The sequence below is a fragment of the Talpa europaea genome (assembly GCF_964194135.1).
Source record: "Talpa europaea genome assembly, chromosome: 14".
Taxonomy (NCBI): domain Eukaryota; kingdom Metazoa; phylum Chordata; class Mammalia; order Eulipotyphla; family Talpidae; genus Talpa; species Talpa europaea.
This window is the reverse complement of record NC_140082.1, coordinates 48,476,924-48,497,017: the sequence shown is the minus strand read 5'-3', so window position 1 is coordinate 48,497,017 and position 20,094 is coordinate 48,476,924. Positions and strand designations below refer to the sequence as shown.

General features: G+C 38.8%; 1 protein-coding gene across 1 annotated transcript in view; it reads right to left on the bottom strand.

Moving 5' to 3' along the window:
• TBCE (tubulin folding cofactor E) overlaps window positions 1–15,789 on the bottom strand; it is a gene marked incomplete at both ends in the record, with an annotated part of 59,773 nt that extends 43,984 nt beyond the window's left edge. The window contains one exon of the mRNA XM_084253426.1: window positions 15,690–15,789. Within this exon, the coding sequence (XP_084109552.1) occupies window positions 15,690–15,789 (100 nt within the window). The remainder of the gene's footprint in view (window positions 1–15,689) is intronic.
• Between the last annotated feature and the right edge of the window lie 4,305 nt (window positions 15,790–20,094).

Below are 20,094 nucleotides of genomic sequence, written 5' to 3'. Positions count from 1 at the left end.
TGTCTATTGTAATTTTTCCTCTTTCATTTCTATTTATTTGAATTTTCTCCTCTTTTTTCTTTTTTTTTAAAGATTTATTTTTATTTATGCATACAAGAACTGCGGTGTAGGCCAGAAGCATGGGGGGGTGAGAGGATTCAACAGTGACGGAGTAGGGAGCAGAACAGGAGGATCTACTGAAATACACTGTTGAAGGGAGCAAGACAGGAGAGGTCTGCTGCACCATGTAGGTTCACTTGCTGCCCAGGGATCGAATTCATGCTGCTGTGGCTGCTGACAGCTTGATAGCATTGACTTTAACCCCTGAGCCAGCAGGGAGGCCTACCTTTTTTCTTAAGAGTATCTAGAGGATTGTCTATTTTATTTTTTTAAAAAAACAGTTTTACACAAATTCAAAGAGGTACCTGCCCCCCTATGTTTACTGCAGCACTATTTACAATAGGTAAAATATGGAAACAACCTAAATGCCCAAAAATAGATGACTGGATCAAGAAGATGTGGTATATATACAAAATGGAATACTATTCAGCAATCAAAAAAATAAGCTCATGCCATTCGCAGCAACATGGATGGAGCTGGGAGGGGTTATGCTCAGTGAAATGAGCCAGAAGGAAAAAGAAAACTATCAGCTGGTTTCACTTATACGAGGAATATAGGGGAACCAACTAAAGAATCACGAAAAAAAAATAAAAACAAAAATTAGCAGACAACCATAAATCAGAGACATTCTGTGATGGAGAGGGGAAGAAAAGGGATCAAAACAGGGAAGAGTAGAGCACAGGGACTCTGGTGATGGTTTTCGGGTGAACTGGTGGTAGGAATTTTACAGGAATACACAATGATGTAAAAGATATAAGTAAAAAAACAAAATAAAATAAATTTAGATTTCATTAATTTTTGGACTAATTTCACTTAATTTCTGCTCTCATTTTTTATTATTTCCTTTTTATGCATTTTGATGCTCCTTCATTTGGTTAGTATACATTGATGTCATGTTTTCTCACTGGATTATTCCCTTAATCATTATATAGTGTCCAACCCTGACTCTTGTTACCATTTTTAACTGGAAGTCTATTTTATTTGATGAGTATCATTCTCCCTAATTTTCTTTGGGTCCTATTTGCTTATTGGATTGTTTTCCAACCCTTTACGCTGAGTCTATGTTTTTCTTTGGAACTCTGGTGCATTTCCTGGAGACAGCAAAAAGTTGGATTCTGCTTTCTAATCCAACCAGTCACTCTGTACCTTTTGATTGGAGAGTTCTGTCCATTTACATTTAGGGTGATTACTGATATATGAAGGTCTGGTATTGCCATTTTGTCCTTAATTCAATAGTTCTATTTCCTTGTTCAGTTATTTGTGTATTCTTTTCTTTGATTTAGAAGTGAGAGCCCCTTTCAACATTTCTTTGAGGGGAGGTCTAGCGTTTGCAAACTTCTTCTGCTTATCTGATATGCCCTTTATTTCTTCCTGATAGCTGAAGGAGAGCCTTGCAGGATGCAGGATGCCTTGCTGGCAGTTTTTATCTTTAAGTATTTTGATCATGTCATTCCGTTCTCTCCTTGTCCACAGTGTTTCTTCAGAGAAGTCAGATATAAGCCTTATCAGGATTCCTTTATACGTTACCTGCTTCATCCCTCTAGTCAGCTTCAATATTCTTTGTCTTAAACTTTGGAAGTCTTATGATTTTGCTGCAGGAACTAGTACATTTAGTTTCTTCTCCAGGTTTTGAATGTTTGTTTTTTTTTTTTTTTTAGAGGCATGTTTTCTTTCTTTCTTTCTTTCTTTCTTTCTTTCTTTCTTTCTTTCTTTCTTTCTTTCTTTCTTTCTTTCTTTCTTTCTTTCTTTCTCTCTTTCTCTCTTTCTCTCTTTCTCTCTTTCTCTCTTTCTCTCTTTCTCTCTTTGTTTTTTGTTTATACAAGCACTGGGTACAGTCAGAAGCGTGGGAGGGTGAGAGAATTCACCAGAGCCAGAGCGGGGAGCAGAGCAGGCAGAAGGACCGAAGTACACTGCTGAGGGGAGCAGCGGGCGGCAGGAGAGGTCTGCGCGCCATGTGGGACCCTCCTCCGGTGGCTGGGGAGCAGCCGGGGATCGAACCGGCGCCGCAGAGGCCGCGGGCAGCTTCGCAACCCAGCGCTCAACTGCTGCGCCACCGGGGAGGCCCAGGTTTTGAATGTTTTCCTCTACTATATTTTTAAATAAGTTCTCCATTCACTTTTCTCTTCTGTGATACACACTATTCTTATATTGTCTTTCCTCAAAGACTCAGATAATTTTCACAGCATTAATTTTTTATCTTTATATTTCTTATTCTTCCTCTATATGGATTCTTTTTGCATCACCTTCTAAGTCACTAACTCCATCTTCCATTTGTTTTATTCTACTTCCATAGTTTGCTTCAGAAACTATCTCCTTTGTTATCTTTGTACATCCTGCACCTCCATTATTTTCTTAAAGCTTCAATTTCCATCTTCTGTTCACTAATTTTATTTCTCTGGACACTGGTTTTGGCTTTTGTATTTGGTTTTGTATTGTTTTCGTTTTGGTTTTTAATGAGCTGTTCTGTTTTTCTTCCATGTCTTTGAATTTCTTTATCATAGTAATTTTGAACTCTAGCTGATAGAAAGAAAAGACCCTCTATGTCTTTTTTTCCCTCCATGCCTTTTCTGCAACTTCCATGTGATTAGTTTCTGGAGAGTTGTTCTCTCCCTGTGGTGAAGAATTCCCCTAAGGACTCAAGATGCAATTTGTTGTAACATTTTTGGTGTGTTAGGGTCAATTATGTGTTCAAGTGTCTTAAGGGTGCAGAGTATCCATTTTTCCAGTAGATGGTGGTGTATGTCAGGGAAAACTGATTTGCAGAAGCTACTTCTGGGAGTGGGAGAAGGGCTTGGAGGAGTCTTTCCTTAGTGAATGTGGGGGAGGGGCAAAGGGCAGTTCTGCCTTCAGTACCACTGACAGCCCTCCTCTCTGGGTTTCAGTCTACATGCAGGGCTTTCCCTGCAACTGGAAGGCTGAGCTTTCCTGGGCAGCTGCAGTGAGCCCTTAGAGAAGCTGGGGGAGGGATTAACACTTTTCCGCACTTTGTCTTCTTCACTAGGGCCCTGTCCACTGGCTCACCCCAGGCACTTTTCACAGGTCTCTCCCCACAAAGCAGCTCTGCCTGCTCTGGGACCACCCTGCCATGAGATTGGGGTGTGAACCCTGGTTTCTGCCATAGCTGTGCCTCTAACCACCCACCTTTGTTGTTTAGAATTGAATTCCCCCAGTTATGCTTAGTCGGCATGGGTCTCCAAACAAAAGGTTACTTGTTCAGTTACTTGGTAAAGGAGAGTTAGGGTTGCAGGTGGAATTAAGGCTGCTCATCAGCTATCTTTAAGTGAGGGAGCTCACCCACTGGGAACAATGTGTCACAACCCCAGGTTGTGGAGATATCTGTGGGAGGGGGTGTGCTTTATTCTTCCCACCACAGCACAATGTCTAGGAGGTGATCTAGCTTTGTCCCAAGTCAACTGTTACAAACTAGTATATTAACTTAGAAAGAGCGCTTAGAAAGGGTGCTTCTCACCCCCACATTTCATGAAAAAGATTTAAATCAAATTCTTCAAATACATTTATGACATCAATGTCTGACCAACTACATGAATGACATTTTTTGAAGTACCTCACACAATTATCTAGGACCCATGTATTAGTTTCCTATTGGTGCTATAAAACAACAAACTTAGCATCTTATAGCTCTTGACGGCAGAAGTCTATTGAGGGCCTCAAAGAACTAAAATCAGGTGTTACACAGCTGTATTCCCTTCTGCAGGTTCTAGAGGAAAATCCATTTCCTTGCCTTTTACAGCTTCTAGAGGCTGCACACATTCTTTGGTTCATAACCCCCTTCCTTCAAAGCCCACAATAGCCAGTCTGAATGTTCTCACATCACACTGACACTGTTCTTCCTCTACCAACCCTTGTGATATGTTGGGGCCAGATAGATGATCTCCCTAATTTAACCTTAATTCCCCCTGCAACTCTAACTCTCCTTTGCCAAGTAACCAAACATAGTGACCCCAGGTTGTGGAGACATCTTTTATTTGGGGTTAGGAGGATGTTTTATTCTTCCCACCGCAGCACATCATCTTTTATCCCATCTACAGTTTTAAGATAACCACATTTTAATATATTTGTGTATAAGACTAACTCAGGAAATTATATTTACAACCACAAGTAGCCATTTGCAAAACATCAGAACTGTTGTATTTCCTTAAGTAATTCTTAAAATGTGTATTTACAGTAAGAGCTAGCACTATACACTTTCAACAACTTAATTCATTTAGTTGTCATAACAGCCTGACAGCAACATCCAGTGATATAACCCCAGGAATAACTAAATCTGTTTCTATTTTTTCTGCATCTTTGTACCAATTCCATCAGATCCCCTTCAAAGGAAATCCAACACTACCATCAATTGAGAGAAGGTAACAGAGAGAATGCCCCCACAATGAGATCAGTAAGGAGTAAATGCACAGTGGCTCAATCTTTACAGTTATTTGCAAGAAGAAAAAAAAAATGTCTAATAATACATAATGGAAAAAAGTGTCTGAGGCAGATGGGCATGAGTAGTTTGGTGGAGGGAATTTTAAAAAAAAGTCAAACTCACAGGCTATTTAATAAATGAAAATAGTATGTACCATTTCATAGCACTCATCTCTGATTAAATACCTTCCATCAACATTACTGTATTTGTGATGCACTATTCTGGTATGCCTTTAGGAAGTGGCACTTATTCCCCCTAGGAGCTGCAGTACTATTGGCGTTTAGCAGTTAGTCTTCAACTGTGGATCCTAAAGTCAAATTGTCTCCACGGAGAAAAGCACCTTGCCCAAGGGCAACCAGAACAGTGGCAGATCACAGAAGTCTAAAGGCCAAACACCTTATCTCAGCCAGGAAAGACTATGATGGACGATCCTACCTTCAGAGTTCGGCTGAAACCTCTGCTTAAACTAGATCACAGCTCAATTTCTCCTTTGTCCAATCCTGCTCCCCTTCCATGATCTCCCACTGGTATTGAGTACAAGAGTAAATCTCTAATAAACTTTCTGAACACAAAATTTCCTGAATGTGATCTCCATCTTAGTTTGTTTCCTACAGAACTGGAGATTTCCAAGTCTTGGTCCAATATTTTCAAACAGAAGTTTTGCAATACTTAACATGAATCTTAAAATGTTCATATTCTAATCAATAGAGTAGAAAGGGCATGGGTTCTGAAATATAGATTTCAAATTCCAGTTCTACTATATGCAAATTTTGAGACCTGAGTCTAAATCTGCCTAGTTCAGTGACTCTTAAATCTTACTATCAGAATTCCCTGATGACTTCTTAAAATATAGATTGCTAGGCCCTACACCTCCAGAGTTTCTGATTCAGTAGCTCCCTGGTGAGGCCAAGAATTCTCAATTTTTTTTTAAAGATTTATTTTTTCTTTCAATAATAAATTTTATTTTTATATTCCCCATACAATTTCAACCCCCCCATTTTTTTTTAAGAAAAATCATCTCATGTTTTATTTCTTGTAATCTCTTCAGACAGTAATTAGATAAAATGTATATTCATTTGAATGAAGCTGACAAAAATTCATAAGGAGACAGACATATTTAGAGAGAGTCAACATAGCATTGTGGTTGCTAACACAATTTTGATTTATTTTTAGGATAAAAGTAGGTAAAATGATAATTACAACATGGTTTATACAGCAAATAATAGATTTAATAGTATATTCATGAAAAGACTCAATAGTGTTAAGTAAAAAAAAAAACTATCACTTATGATATTGGAAGTGGCAAGAAACTGCCACTCCCTTTTTTTATTAAATAATAAATTTTATTTTTATATTCCCTCATACAACTGCACATGCCCCATTCTGACCCCAATCCCTCCCCTCCCGGCCCCCACCCCCCAAAAAGTGTCTCTGGTTCATAGTTTTTTGTTGATTTTGATTTTCACTTTCTTATAGTTATTCATTTTTCTGATCCCTTATTTAAGTTTTCTAGATTCCTGCTATGAGTGAGACAATCCAGTATTTTTCTTTTTCTTTTTGGCTTATTTCGCTGAGCATGATCCCTTCCAGCGCCATCCATGTTGCTGCAAATTGCATGTGTTTATCTTTTTTGAATGCTGAGTAATATTCCATGGTATATATGTATCACATCTTCTTGATCCAGTCATCTATTTTTGGGCATTTGGGCTGTTTCCAAAGCTTAGCTATTGTAAACAGTGCTGCTATAAACATAGGGGTGCAGGTGTTCTTTGGAATTGATGTTTCTGTGTCCTTTGGGTAAATACCTAGGAGTGGAATTGATGGATCCTATGGAAGCTCTATGTTTAGTAGGTCCAGAAATCTCCACACAGCTCTCCATAGTGGTTGGACCAGTTTGTACTCCCACCAACAGTGCAGGAGAGTTCCTTTTTCTCCACAACCTCGCCAACATTTGTTGTTGCTAGTTTTTTTAATATGTGCCATTCTCACTGGTGTAAGATGGTATCTCATGGTAGTTTTGATTTGCATTTCCCTGATTACAAGTGATGTTGAACATTTTTTCATATGCCTGTTGGCCATTTGCATTTCCTCTTCAGAGAAGTTTCTTTTTAGCTCTTCTGCCCATTTTTTGACTGGGTTATTTTCTTTGTTGTTGTTGAGTCTCATCAGCTCTTTGCAGATTTTTGTGATCAGTCCTTTATCATTAGTGTTGGGTGCAAAAATGTTCTCCCAGTTGGTGGGGTTTCTCTTTGTTTTTGTTATTGTCTCTTTTGCTGTGCAGAAGCTCTTTAATTTGATGTAGTCCCAGCTGTTTATCTTTGCCTTCACTATCACTGCTTTGGGTGATGTGTCTGTAAAGATGTCTTTGATGTGCAAATCATGTAGTGTTTTGCCTATATTTCCTTCTATGTATTTTATGGTTTCAGGTCTTATGTCTAGTTCTTTAATCCATTTTGAGTTGATTTTTGTGTATGGTGTGAGGTAGTGGTCAAGCTTCATTCTTTTACATGTAGCAACCCAGTTTTCCCAGCACCATTTATTGAACAAACTTTCTTTGCTCCAATGCATATTCTTTGCTCCTTTGTCAAAGATTAGTTGACCATAAATTTGTGGGTTTATTTCTGGATTTTCTATTCGATTCCATTGGTCTGTATGTCTGTTCTTGTTCCAATACCATGCAGTTTTGATGATTATGGCTTTGTAGTATAGTTTGAAGTCTGGGAGTGTGATGCCTCCATTTCCTTCTTTTTTTTTCAGTAGAGCTTTGGCTATTCGGGGTTTTTGGTGATTCCATATGAATTTCATCAATAATTGTTCTATTTCTTTGAAGAATGACATTGAAATTTTGATTGGAATAGCATTGAATCAGTATATTGCTTTTGGTAGGATGGCCATTTTAATAATGTTTATTCTTCCAATCCATGAGCAGGGGATGTCTTTCCATTTCTTTGTGTCTTCTTCTATTTCTTTTAACAGTGTTTTATAATTTTCTTTGTATAGGTCCTTTACCTCTTTTGTTAGATTTATTCCCAAATATTTGATTTTTTTTGTTTCGATAATAAAAGGGATGGTTTTTTTTATTTCTTCTTCTTCAGATTTATTGTTTGTGTATAGGAAGGCTACTGACTTTTGCGTGTTGATTTTGTATCCTGCCACTTTACTGAATTGATTGATAAGTTGAATTAGTTTTTCTGTGGAGTTTTTGGGGTTCTCTATGTATATTATCATATCATCTGCAAATAGTGATAGTTTGACTTCTTTTCCTATTTGGATTCCTTGGATGTCTTTCTCTTGTCTTATTGCTCTGGCTAGGACTTCCAGTATTATATTGAAAAGCAGTGGTGAGAGTGGACATCCTTGTCTTGTTCCAGATCTTAATGGAATTGCTCTCAGCTTTTCACCATTGAGGATGATACTGGCTGTTGGCTTGTCATAGATGGCCTTTATGATGTTGAGGTATGTTCCTTGTATCCCAAGAATTTCAAGGGCTTTTATCATGAATGGGTGTTGCACTTTGTCGAAAGCTTTCTCAGCATCTATTGATATTATCATATGGTTTTTATATTTCTTTTTGTTGATGTGTTGGATAACGATGATTGATTTTCTGATGTTAAACCATCCTTGTGTCCCTGGAATGAATCCTACTTGGTCGTGGTGAATTATCTTATGGATACATTGTTGGATTCTGATAGCTAAAGTTTTATTGAGGATTTTTGCATCAGTGTTCATTAGGGAGATTGGCCTGTAGTTTTCCTTTTTTGTGTTGTCCTTATTTGGTTTTGGTATTAGTGTAATGTTGGCTTCATAGAACGTGTTTGGTATTGTCCCTTCCTTCTCAATTTTTTGGAAGAGTTTGTGAAGGATAGGCACTAATTCGTCTCTGAATCTTTGGTAGAATTCATTTGTAAATCCATCAGGTCCTGGGCTTTTGTTTTTGGGAAGGTTTTTGATTACCATTTCAATTTCGCTGCTTGTAATTGGTCTGTTTAGGTGTTCTATTTCTTCTTTATCTAGCTTTGGGTGATTGTAGAGTTGTAGGAATTTGTCCATCTCCTCTAGATTGTTGAACTTGTTTCCATATAACTGTTCATAGTAGTTACTGATTATTCTTTTGATTTCTGCTGTGTCTGTTGTGATTTCTCCTCTTTCATTTATGATCCTGTTTATTTGTGCTTTCTCCCTTTTTTCCTTTGTGAGCCTGGCCTGGGGTTTGTCTATTTTATTGATTTTTTCAAACAACCAGCTCTTGGTTTCATTGATCTTTTGGATTGTTTTTTTAGTTTCAATTTCATTTATTTCTGCTTTGGTTTTTATTATTTCTTTTCTTCTACTGGTTTTGTGGTTTTTTTGTTGTTCTTTTTCTAGATCTCTGAGCTTCGAGATTAGGTTGTTTGAGTTCTTTCTTGTTTTTTGATGTGAGCTTCTATTGCTATTTATTTTCCTCTTATAACTGCTTTTGCTGCATCCCATACATTTAGGATATTATTGTCCTCCTTGTCATTCAATTCAAAGAATTTTTTAATTTCTTCTTTGATCTCCTCGTTAGTCCAGTGGTCTTCCAGTAGTGTGGATTTTAATCTCCATGAGGTAGGATAGTTCCTTGCCTTCTTTTTATGGTTTATTTCTAGTTTGACGCCTTCATGGTCAGAAAAAATGGTTGGTATGATTTCAATCTTGGTGTATCTGTTGATGTTTGTCTTGTGCCCCAGTATGTGATCGATCCTGCAGAATGATCCATGTGCGCTTGAGAAAAATGTGTACTCCGTTTTTTTTTTGGGTTTAGTGTTCTATAGATGTCTGTTAAGCCCAAATGCTCTAGGTCCTTATTTAGAGCTTTAGTTTCTTTACTTATTTTTTGTCCTGTTGATCTATCCATTGTTGATAGTGGTTTGTTGAAGTCTCCCACTACGTATGTGTTTTTTCTGATGTCTGTTTTCAGAGAGGACAACAGTTGTCTGATATATTTTGGTGCTCCTTCGTTTGGTGAGTATATGTTAATGAGTGTTATTTCTTCTTGAAGTATTGTCCCCTTGATCATAATGTAGTGACCATTGGGGTCTCTTTTTATATTTTTGAGTTTGAAGTCTGTTGTATCTGATATAAGTATAGCTGTTCCTGCTTTCTTTTTTGGTCTATTTGTTTGTAGGATTGTTTTCCATCCTTTAACTTTAAGCCTATTTTTATCTTTTGTAGCTAAATGTGTTTCCTGGAGACAGCAAAAGGTAGGGTTTTGTTTCTTAATCCAGGCTGCAACTCTGTGTCTTTTTATTGAAGAGTTTAGTCCATTTACATTTAGAGTTAATATTGATATGTTAGCATCTGTATTTGCCATTGTGTTTGTCTTTCCTTTGATTTTATTTATTTATTCTTTTAATAACTTTTTTTTTTTTTTTTTTTGGTCTTCTTTCGTTGTTATTCGTCCCTCTGAGGTTCTGGCTTTAGGATTCCTTGTAGTATTTTTTGGAGTGGGCAACCCCCCCATTTTGACCCCAATCCCTCCCCTCCCGCCACCCACCCCCCCAAAAGTGTCTCTGGTTCATAGATTTTTGTTGATTTTGATTTTCACTTTCTTATAGTTATTCATTTTCCTGGTCCCTTATTTAAGTTTTCTAGATTCCTGCTATGAGTGAGACCATCCGGTATTTTTCTTTTTCTTTCTGGCTTATTTCGCTGAGCATGATCCCTTCCAGCGCCATCCATGTTGCTGCAAATTGCATGTGTTTATCTTTTTTGAATGCTGAGTAATATTCCATGGTGTATATGTACCACATCTTCTTGATCCAGTCATCTATTTTTGGGCATTTGTGCTGTTTCCAAAGCTTAGCTATTGTAAATAGTGCTGCTATAAACATAGGGGTGCAGGTGTTCTTTGGAATTGATGTTTCTGTATCCTTTGGGTAAATACCTAGGAGTGGAATTGCTGGATCCTATGGAAGCTCTATGTTTAGTAGGTCCAGAAATCTCCACACAGCTCTCCATAGTGGTTGGACCAGTTTGTACTCCCACCAACAGTGCAGAAGAAGGATTTATTTATTTATTTTAAAGAACTGGGATGTAAGACAGAAAGGGGGGGGGGAGAGAAGGGGGATGAGAGCATTCACCACAGACGGAGAGGACAGAGAGGGAAGCAGAACAGGCAGACTGACTGAAATACACTGCTGAGGGGAGCAGCGATCAAGGAAAGGTCTATTGCTCCATATGTGGGTTAGCTCCCTCACCGGGAATCAAACTCAGGCCATAGTGGTGACAGCACCGAGACTTAATCCTTATACCACCAGAGAGACCCCAAGAATTTGCACTTCTCACAAGCAAAGCAAGTAATGCAGATATTGGTTAAGGAACCACAACTTAAGATCTGTTCTAAGTTTATTACTAAATTCCCCTCTATCAATTCAGGTCAGTTCTTAAAATATAGAAGATAAGCAAAGATTTATTGATTAAGTAAGCCATATAAATAAGCCTAACATACTGCTTCTTACAAAAATAAGAAACTAGAAATTAATGTCTAAAACTTGGGAATGATTAAACAAATTATGCATGATATTAAACAACCATTAAAGAATACAAGTAAAACAATTAAAAGACAAACTACCAAATAGGAGAAAACATTTGAAAATCATCTCTGATAAGGGGTTAATACATCCCCCAAAATATTTAAAAATGAACTGAAGACCTGAATTATAGACATTTTCCCAAAGAAGACATGTAAGAGACCAACTTGTACATGAGAAGGTGCTCAACATTACTAGTCATCAAAGAAATCCAAACCAAAACCACAGGAGCTATTACCTCACCTTTTTTTTTTTTTTTTTAATTTTAAAAGGAAAGATATATTAGGAAAGGAGAAAGAAAAAGAGGCCCCTTCACACTCACAGGCAGGCAGAGCCGCCTAACTCTCACATTCTTTGATACTAGAATGACTAGTATCAAAAAGACAAGAACATAACAAGTGTCGGTGAAGATGTGGGGAAAAGGGAGACCTATGCACTATTGGTGGGAATGTAAGCTGGTGCAGCCAGCTTAACATTACAAAGACTACTTAAAAGATGAGAAATAGAGGGCCCTCCCTGGTGGTGCAAGGGGTTAAGCAGCAGTACAATGATGCTATCTGCAGCCACTGCAGTAGGAGTTTGATCCCCTGCCAGGGAGGTGACCCACATGGCGCAGCAGACCTCTCCCGTCTCGCCCACTGCTTCCCTCAGCAGCATATTTTGAGTACATTTGCCTGTTCTTCTCCCCACTCTGTCTCTGGTGAATCCTCTCACCCCTTCCCCGGCATCTCTGGCCTGCACCCCAGTTCCTATATGCATAAATAAATCTTTAAAAAAAAAAGATGAGAAATAGAACTACCATATCATCCAGTAATTCTACTTCTGTGTATTTATGTGAAGGAAATGAAAGCACTAAACTGTAAAGATACCTGCAACTCCTTGTTCACTGTAGCACTAATTACAATAGCCAAGACACAGAAGCTACCTAAGTGTCTATTGATAGATGAACAAATAAAGAAGTTGTAATATAAAGACATGCATCCCTTAACAATGGAAATACATTCTGAGAAATGTGTTGTTAGGTTGTACAAACAGAGTTTACTAACAGAGTTTACAAACCTAGGTGGTATAGCTTATTACACACCTAGGCTGAATATAGGGACTACCATCATATAAGCAGTCCATCATTGGTCAAAATGTCATTATGCAACATGTGACTATTACATACATATACACACAGAAATATCATTCCACAATAAGAGAAGAAAATCTTGCCATTTGGGATAACATGGATAAACCTTAAGGGAATTATGCTAAGTGAAGTCAGACTGAGAAAGATAAAGACTACATCTCTCACCTCTATGTGGAATCTAAAAGAAAGAAACAACCTCCCTGCAAAAAAAAAAAAAAAAAAAAAAACCCAAACTCATAGATACAGAAAATCGACTGATGTTTGCTAGGGGGATATAAGGGTGGAGGCTTCTGGGTGAAATGGGTGAAGGTGTCTAAAGGTACAAACCTCCAATTTTACAGTAAGCCCTGGATTTGTAACATACACCATGGTGGCTATAATTAATGCAGGTATACCTCATTTCATTGTGTCACAAATAATGTGCTTTTTACAAATTGAAGATTTGAAGCCACACTTTTGTGTATATGTGTGTATGTGTAAAAGAACTGGGGTGTAGGCCAGAGGCATGGTTGAAAGCGAGAAGATTCACCAGAGACAGAGTGGAGAGCAGAATAGGCAGATCCACTGAAGTACACTGCTAAGGGGAACAGTAGGCAAGACAGGAGAGGTCTGCTGCACCATATGTAGGTTAGTTTCCTGGCCAGGGATCAAATTCAGGCTATAGAGGTGATAGTGCTGAGACTTAACCCTTAGACCACCTGGGAGGCCACGAGGTCACACTGTGTCAAGCAAGTCTACCTCTGGCATTTTTGCAACAGGCGGTCACTTGATCTCTGTCACATTTTGGTAATTCTCACAATATTTTCAACATTTTCCACTGTAATTATGTCTGCTATTGTAATCAGTGATCCTTAACATTACTATTGTAATTATTTTGTAGCACCATGAACCACACCAATATAGGATGATAAACATAATTGACAAATGTTGTGCATGTTCTGACTGGTCCACTGGCTAGCCATTCCCTTCTCTCTCCCTCTTCTCAGGCCTCCCTATTCCCTGAAACACAACAATATTGGAATTAGACCAATTAACAACCCTACAATGGCCTCCAAGTGTTCAAGTGACAGGAAGAGTAACACATCTCACTTTAAATCAAAAGCTAGATAGAGGGCCTCCCCTGGGTGGTGCAGCAGCTGAGCGCTGGGCTGTGAGGCTGCCCGCAGCCTTTGCAGTGCTGGTTCGTTCCCCAGCCACTGGTGAGGGTCCCACAAAAAAAAAAAATAAATCAAAAGCTAGAAATAATAAGCTTAATGGGAGTGCCATGATAAAAGACGAGATTGTCTCAAAGCTAAACCTCTTAACCAAGTGAATACAAAGGAATTTTTTTTATTTATATATTTTTACATGGTTTTTCATTTTTGTACAATGTTTAATTTCTCAAAGGAAAAATTCTTGAAGGAAATGAAAAGTGCTACTCCAATGAACACACAAATCATAAGAAAGTGAAATATAATTGTTGACCTAGAGAACATATTAGTGGTCTGGATATAAGATCAAACCAGCCACAACATTCTAAAGGCGAAAGCCTAAACCAAAGCAGGGTCCTAACTCTCTTCAAGTCTAATAGAGAGGCAAGGAAGCTACAAAAGAAATGTCTGAAGCTAGCAGAAGCTGGATCATGAAATTTAAAGAAACTGTCTCCGTAACATGAAAGTGCAAAGTGAAGTAGTGAGTGCTGATGTAGAAGCTGCAGCAAGTTATCCAGAAGATCTAGCTAAGCTCACTGATGAAGGTGGCTACACTACACAACAGACTTTCAATGTTGACTATATACTCTTACATTGAAAGAAGATGCTATCAAGGACTTTACAGTTACTTAACTTTACTTAATGTTTGGCTTCAAAGGATAGGTTGCCTCTCTGTGAGAGACTAACACAGCTTCAGACTTTAAGTTAAATGCTCATTAACCATTCTGTAATCCTAGAATCTTTTAATAATTATGTTAAATCTATTCTGCCTGGGGCCTCCCTGGTGGCGCAAAGGGTTAAGCACTGCACTGTGAAGCTATCCACAGCCTCTGCAGCTCGAGTTCGATAGCCAGCCAGGGAGCTACGCACATGGCACGCAGACCTCTCCTGTTTGGCCCACTGCTCCCCTCAGCAGTGTGTTTCAGTCAGTCTGCCTGTTCTGTTCCCCACTCTGTCTCTGGTGAATCCTCTCACCCCCTGTACCTCTGGCTTGTACCCCAGCTCTTGTATGCATAAATAAATCTTTAAAAAAAAAAATCAATTCTGCCTGTGCTCTATAAATAGAACAACAAAGCCTGAATAATAGCACACCTATTTACAACATGGTTTACGGAATATTTTAAGTCCACTGTTTTAGTGCTAGCAAGGCAGAGAGCAGGTTCTCTATGATCCAGGCAGATGGGAAAAAAAGAGTCCTGGAGCCCTTAGTGGCTTTCTCAGGCTTTTATTGAGCTTTTTACATCATTTGTAGTGTGGCAACCAGGTATACGACAGGCAGGGGGGCTGAGGGGCTGGGAGGCCTGGTCATTACCAGCAAATCTTCACTCTTTCTGGGCCCTCTGGCCTTCTCCTGCAGGCTCTTTGCTCCTGCTGCCATTTGCTGTTGCTATTTCTCTTTCTTCTTCCTGCTACTCTCTCTTTGCTGCTCTCATTCTGTTGCTCTCTGGCGTCCCTGTGACGCCACCTTATAAGTCCAGTCTCTCAGCCCAGGTGTGCCCACCTATCCATGCCCACACCCTACTCCAGGGGCCCGCCATCGGGCATGCATGTAGGACCACAGGGGTCTATCATTAATGCTAATGGCAGTGAGGCAGAAAATCCTGATAATTTTCACTTACCCTACAACTGTCAAGACTTGCTGCTCACAAAAAAAAAGATACCCTGTCAAAACATTACTGGTCATTGACAATGTACCCAGTCACCAAGAGCTCTGATGGAGATGTAGGAGATTAATGTTGTTTTTATACCTGCTAACATAACACCAATTCTGCAGCCATGGGTCAAGAAGTAATTTCAAATTTCAAGTCTTATTGTTCAAGAAATGCATTTTGAAGGCTATAGCTGCCCCAGTTGATTCCTCTGATGGATTCAGGCAAAGCAAATTGAAAACCTTCTGGAAAGGATTGTTCATGCCACTTTAGATATTAAGAATATTTGTGATTTAGGAGAGGAGGTCAAAAGATCATTAACAGAAGAAGTTGATTTCAGCACTCATGGGTGATTTTGAGAGGCTCAAAACTTCAGTGCAGGAAATAGCTGTAGATACAGTGGAAACAGCAAGAGAACTAGAATTAGAAGTGGAGCTTGAAGATCTTGTTGAATTGGTACAAGCTCATGATAAAACTAAAGCAGATGAGGAGTCATTTCTTATGGATGAACAAAGAAAGTGATTTCTTGAGATAGATACTATTCCCGGTGAAGATGTTGGAAACATGGTTAAAATGACAACAAGGGGTTTAGAATATTACACAAACATAAATACAAACATAAACAAAACCATAAATTACCTGCCACAGGGGGAATAACGCCAGAAAAACGCACTGTTGCATGCTCTCCGTTAACTTCAACTCTTCGACCAACGGCATCTGACATCAAAGTATCACTCATTATAATATAGCCAGAATCCAAAATATAAGGAAATCTAGAAAGAAAATGACAACACTGAAAAGAATTTAATAAAATTAAAAAATTTTTTAACATCCTATAGCTATACATGAGGTTAACACTTCTAACCAATTTACTCTTCACATTTTGGTGAGGAGAAGAACCAAATAGGTTTTTGTGTCATAAAGTCCTAATTTGATTTTACTTGTTGTCTAGCCATAATTTGATAATCTCATACAGTTTAAAATCTTGTTTAGGTCCTCCCTGGTGGCGCAGGGATTGAAGTCTCAGCGTTATCAAGCTATCGCCAGCTACTACATCATGCGTTTGATCCTTGGTCAGGGAACTGACCCACATGGTGCAGCAGACCTCTCCTGTCTCGCCCACTGCTTCCCTCAACAATGCATTTCAATTTGCCTGTTCTGCTTCCCACTCTGTCTCTGGTGAATCCCCTCACCCCCTCCCCCACCACACTTCTTATATGCATACATAAATAAAAATAAATCTTAAAAAAAAGGAATCAATTTAGAAAACTGGAAGAAACAAGAGTTATTTGGTGATGAGTCTCCAGTATGAACAAAAGCAAATTACTGATATTAAATTAAATAGCATTTTACAGGTCCTCCCTTGTGGCGCAAGGGGTTAAGACACAGCACTATGAAGCTATCCGCAGCCACTGCAGCACAAGTTCAATCCCCAGCCAGGGAGGTGACCCACATGGCTCAGCAGACCTCTCATGACTTGCCCGCTGCTCCCCTCAGCAGTGTATTTCAGTCAGCCTGTTCTGTTCCCCACTCTGTCTCTGGTGAATCCTTCAGCCCCCACACCTCTGGCCTGTACCCCAGTTCTTGTATGCACAAATAAATCTTTTTTTAAAAAATATCATTTTACAAAAGTGATGCTTTCCTTATTTTCACAACAGCCACTCAAAAATTTAACAATTTCTTTAATTCTTCTAAAAATAACTAATTTTTGAAGAGTTAAGACTCTTCAAAGGCACTTTAACAAGACACCTTAACAAAGAGCTAGAATTCTATCTATAGTGTTAAAATGGTCCTCACTTATTTTCTGCCTTTTTCAGTCCAGCATCTTTCCTTTTGGGAAGTGTACTTTCCCTGGCTGTCACTCCCCCAACACTTGAGTAGACACATGGCCCAGGATGGCCAATCTGATTACTCCTCACCTCCATTTCCTCCTATACAGTAACTGGACCACATATGAAGAGCCTAACCCAAGCAAAACCTATCTTTCAGGAAATGACACGGCCTCATAAGGAACCATCTCTCAAGATTTTAAAACAAAAGGATCACTTAAGCATGAAAGAGTCGAGGGGCACCCATGACACTAAGTGGGAAAGTTTTCCAAAAATAAGATCAAACAGGAAAGTAGAGTTGACCCAGCTATGCCTCAAGTCTTCCATTAGTTACATGAACCACTGAATTCCTCCTTTTGTTTACATCAGTTTGAATTGGGTTTCTTTCTCCTGCAACTGAAAGAATCCTGAAAAATACGTATGAATCGAGGTCACATTTTTTTTCCAACTTAATGTTATATGGACATTATATGTACTCTGCCGGATTGAAGTTCTACATCTGTCACTACATGCTAGTTTATGATAGGGACACTGGATAACTTAACCTGTCTTAGTATCCTCCTGTATAAAATGTAGATAATATTAGGACTTAGGACTATTGTGAGAATTTAAAAAGCTACTATGTGTAGAAGGTGCTCAACATATAGTACAGTCAATAAATGTTTGCCCTTACAAGCATAAATTTTAAAAAAAGGCACATATATTGGATTCTATATTTAGATAAGGGAAAACATTCCATATGTACAAAGTAGTAAGTTCAAAATACAGTAGCTGATGTGGATAACTTTATCCAGAGTAAGCCCACCACTCAAAGTAGGTATGGATTCTAGTATCAGTTACATTTCCTATCTTTTTTAGCCACCAAGAGATCCAAAAGGATGTGTGATGCACAACAGAAAAGGTGCGAACACACGCATTTTGTGAATATTGGAAAAAAGATTTTTCAATATGGATTTTATTATCTTTCTAAATGCATTTTTTTTAGTCTTTCCCTGATGTTTGTTCAAAACTGTATCAAAATAATTGATAGAGGTCTGAAGTATTGTTCACACATTGACCCCACTCATGGTAGCTATTGAACAGAAAATCAACATCAATAGAATAGAAAACACCTAGATGTGATTTAGGAGCTTTAATGAGTAATCCTGGCTCAGGTAGAAACAAGCTGTGAGTCCTTACATGTATCAACCTTTCTGTCATGAAGAATGTCAGGAAGCAGAAGACTTGCTCTTATAAGGAATTTATACTCTAATTAGAAGAGATAATTAGCAGAAAAAAATAAGACCTACAATTAGGAATGTAAGAATCAAACTCAATGAAGGAGGGGAAGCATTTGGGTTAAGAGTGAGAAAACGCTCTATAGGGAAAATATGCCCTGGTTAAACTGTTAAGAATCAGTAAGAGGGGCCTACCTGGTGGCGCAAGGGGTTAAGCACTGCACTATGAAGCAATCTGCAGCTTCTGAAGCACGAGTTCCATCCCCGACTGGCCAGAGAGAAACCCACATGGCGCAACAGACCTCCCCTAACTGGCCCCGCTGCTCCCCTCAGCAGTGTATTTCAGTCAGTCTGCCTGTTCTTCGCCACTCTGTCGCTAGTGAATCCTCTCACCCCCCAACATCTCTGGCCTGTACCCCAGCTCTTGTATGCATAAATAAATAAATCTTTAAAAAAAAAAAAGAATCAGTAAGAGAACGAACTTTGCTGGCAGGGAAATGTGAGAGTTTCATTGATTAGAACTTCATGTTGGGAGACTAGATAAAGAATGCAGGAATACTTCTAAATATCTATGAACAAAAATGCCACTTGCTAACAAATAATTATTTCACACTTAATAATATATCTATCATATTGCTTTCTAATGGATTCTTTTGCATATTTCCCATCAAGGAGATGTGCTAATGTAGGAAGATAACATACCTTTTAAAAAAAGTAAACTTTGTACCATACTCTATTGAAATATATGATAAACTGACTTCAATAAACCAAAAAGAAAAAGTCAAAACCACCAGAAAACAGTAACTACTAGTGTAAAGGCAGGAATGGGCACAGTGCAGGATCTCTATGATCCGAGCAGGCGGGGTAAAGGAGGAGAGAGTCCTGGAGCCCTCAGTGACTTTTGCAGGCTTTTATTGGGATTTACCAGGTACACGACTGGCAAGGAGTGCCAGGGGCCTGGGAGGCTGGCAAGCCTCCCATCCCCCAGCAAGTCTTCACTCTTTCTGGGCTCTCCGGCGTTCTCTCTGCTTCTCTGCTCTTCTCTAGTGAATCCCATCTAAATATGCCCACACCCTACTCCAGGTGCCCGCCATCAGGCATGCATTCGGGACCACAGGGTTCTGTCATTTATCCTAATGGCAGGAGGGCAGAAAAGCCTGATACTTTTTACCTTACCCTACAACTAGTTTTATTGAATTTTAACATCTTACAAAAGTAATTAAATACTGAGATGAAGAAGTACTCAGCAAGCTTCTGTCCCAATGACAGAAACATAACCAACCAGAGAAATGAATAATCACATGGCAAGTGACACTATAATAAGCATAATGAGTGCAATGGAGATATACAGGAAGAGTATCAGGGAAGGCTTCACTGAGAAGGTGATATTCAAGAAAACAGAGGGAGGTAAGGATTTACACCAGGTGGACAAATTCAGAGAAAACACACAAGCAAAGAAACCCAGGTGCAAACATCCTGAGGCTATTAGCATGTGCTTAGTTAAGGAAACAGAACAGCAAAGGATGAAATCAGAGGTAAAGCAGGACCAGATCACACATAACCTTGAAGGCCACTCTGAAGACTCTAGATTTTTACTCAGAATAAAATAGGTAGTCCTTGGAAAAACATTTTGAGCTAGTAAAGTAATCCAAGTGAAAGATGACTGGACAAATGAAGGTGGAGAGACTGGTTTCAGGGTCCGGATAGATTTTGAAGGTGAAATTCGTAGGATACGCTGACAGGTAGGTGGTGTAAAAGAGATAAGTCAAGGTGGACTCCCAAGGCCTAAACGAATTATCTCGGTAGAGACAACAAATTATGCATACTTAACGTGCTGGGCAAAGATAGTCGACTTAAAGTTAAAAATAAAAAGAAAAACCACGAATAGGTTATTGATAAAAACATAAAACATGCAGAAAGGTGAAAACTCTAAAGTTGAAACAAATATCAAGTGACAGCGACCAAGATTATATTAATGTCAAGCAGAGGAGAAGTCGG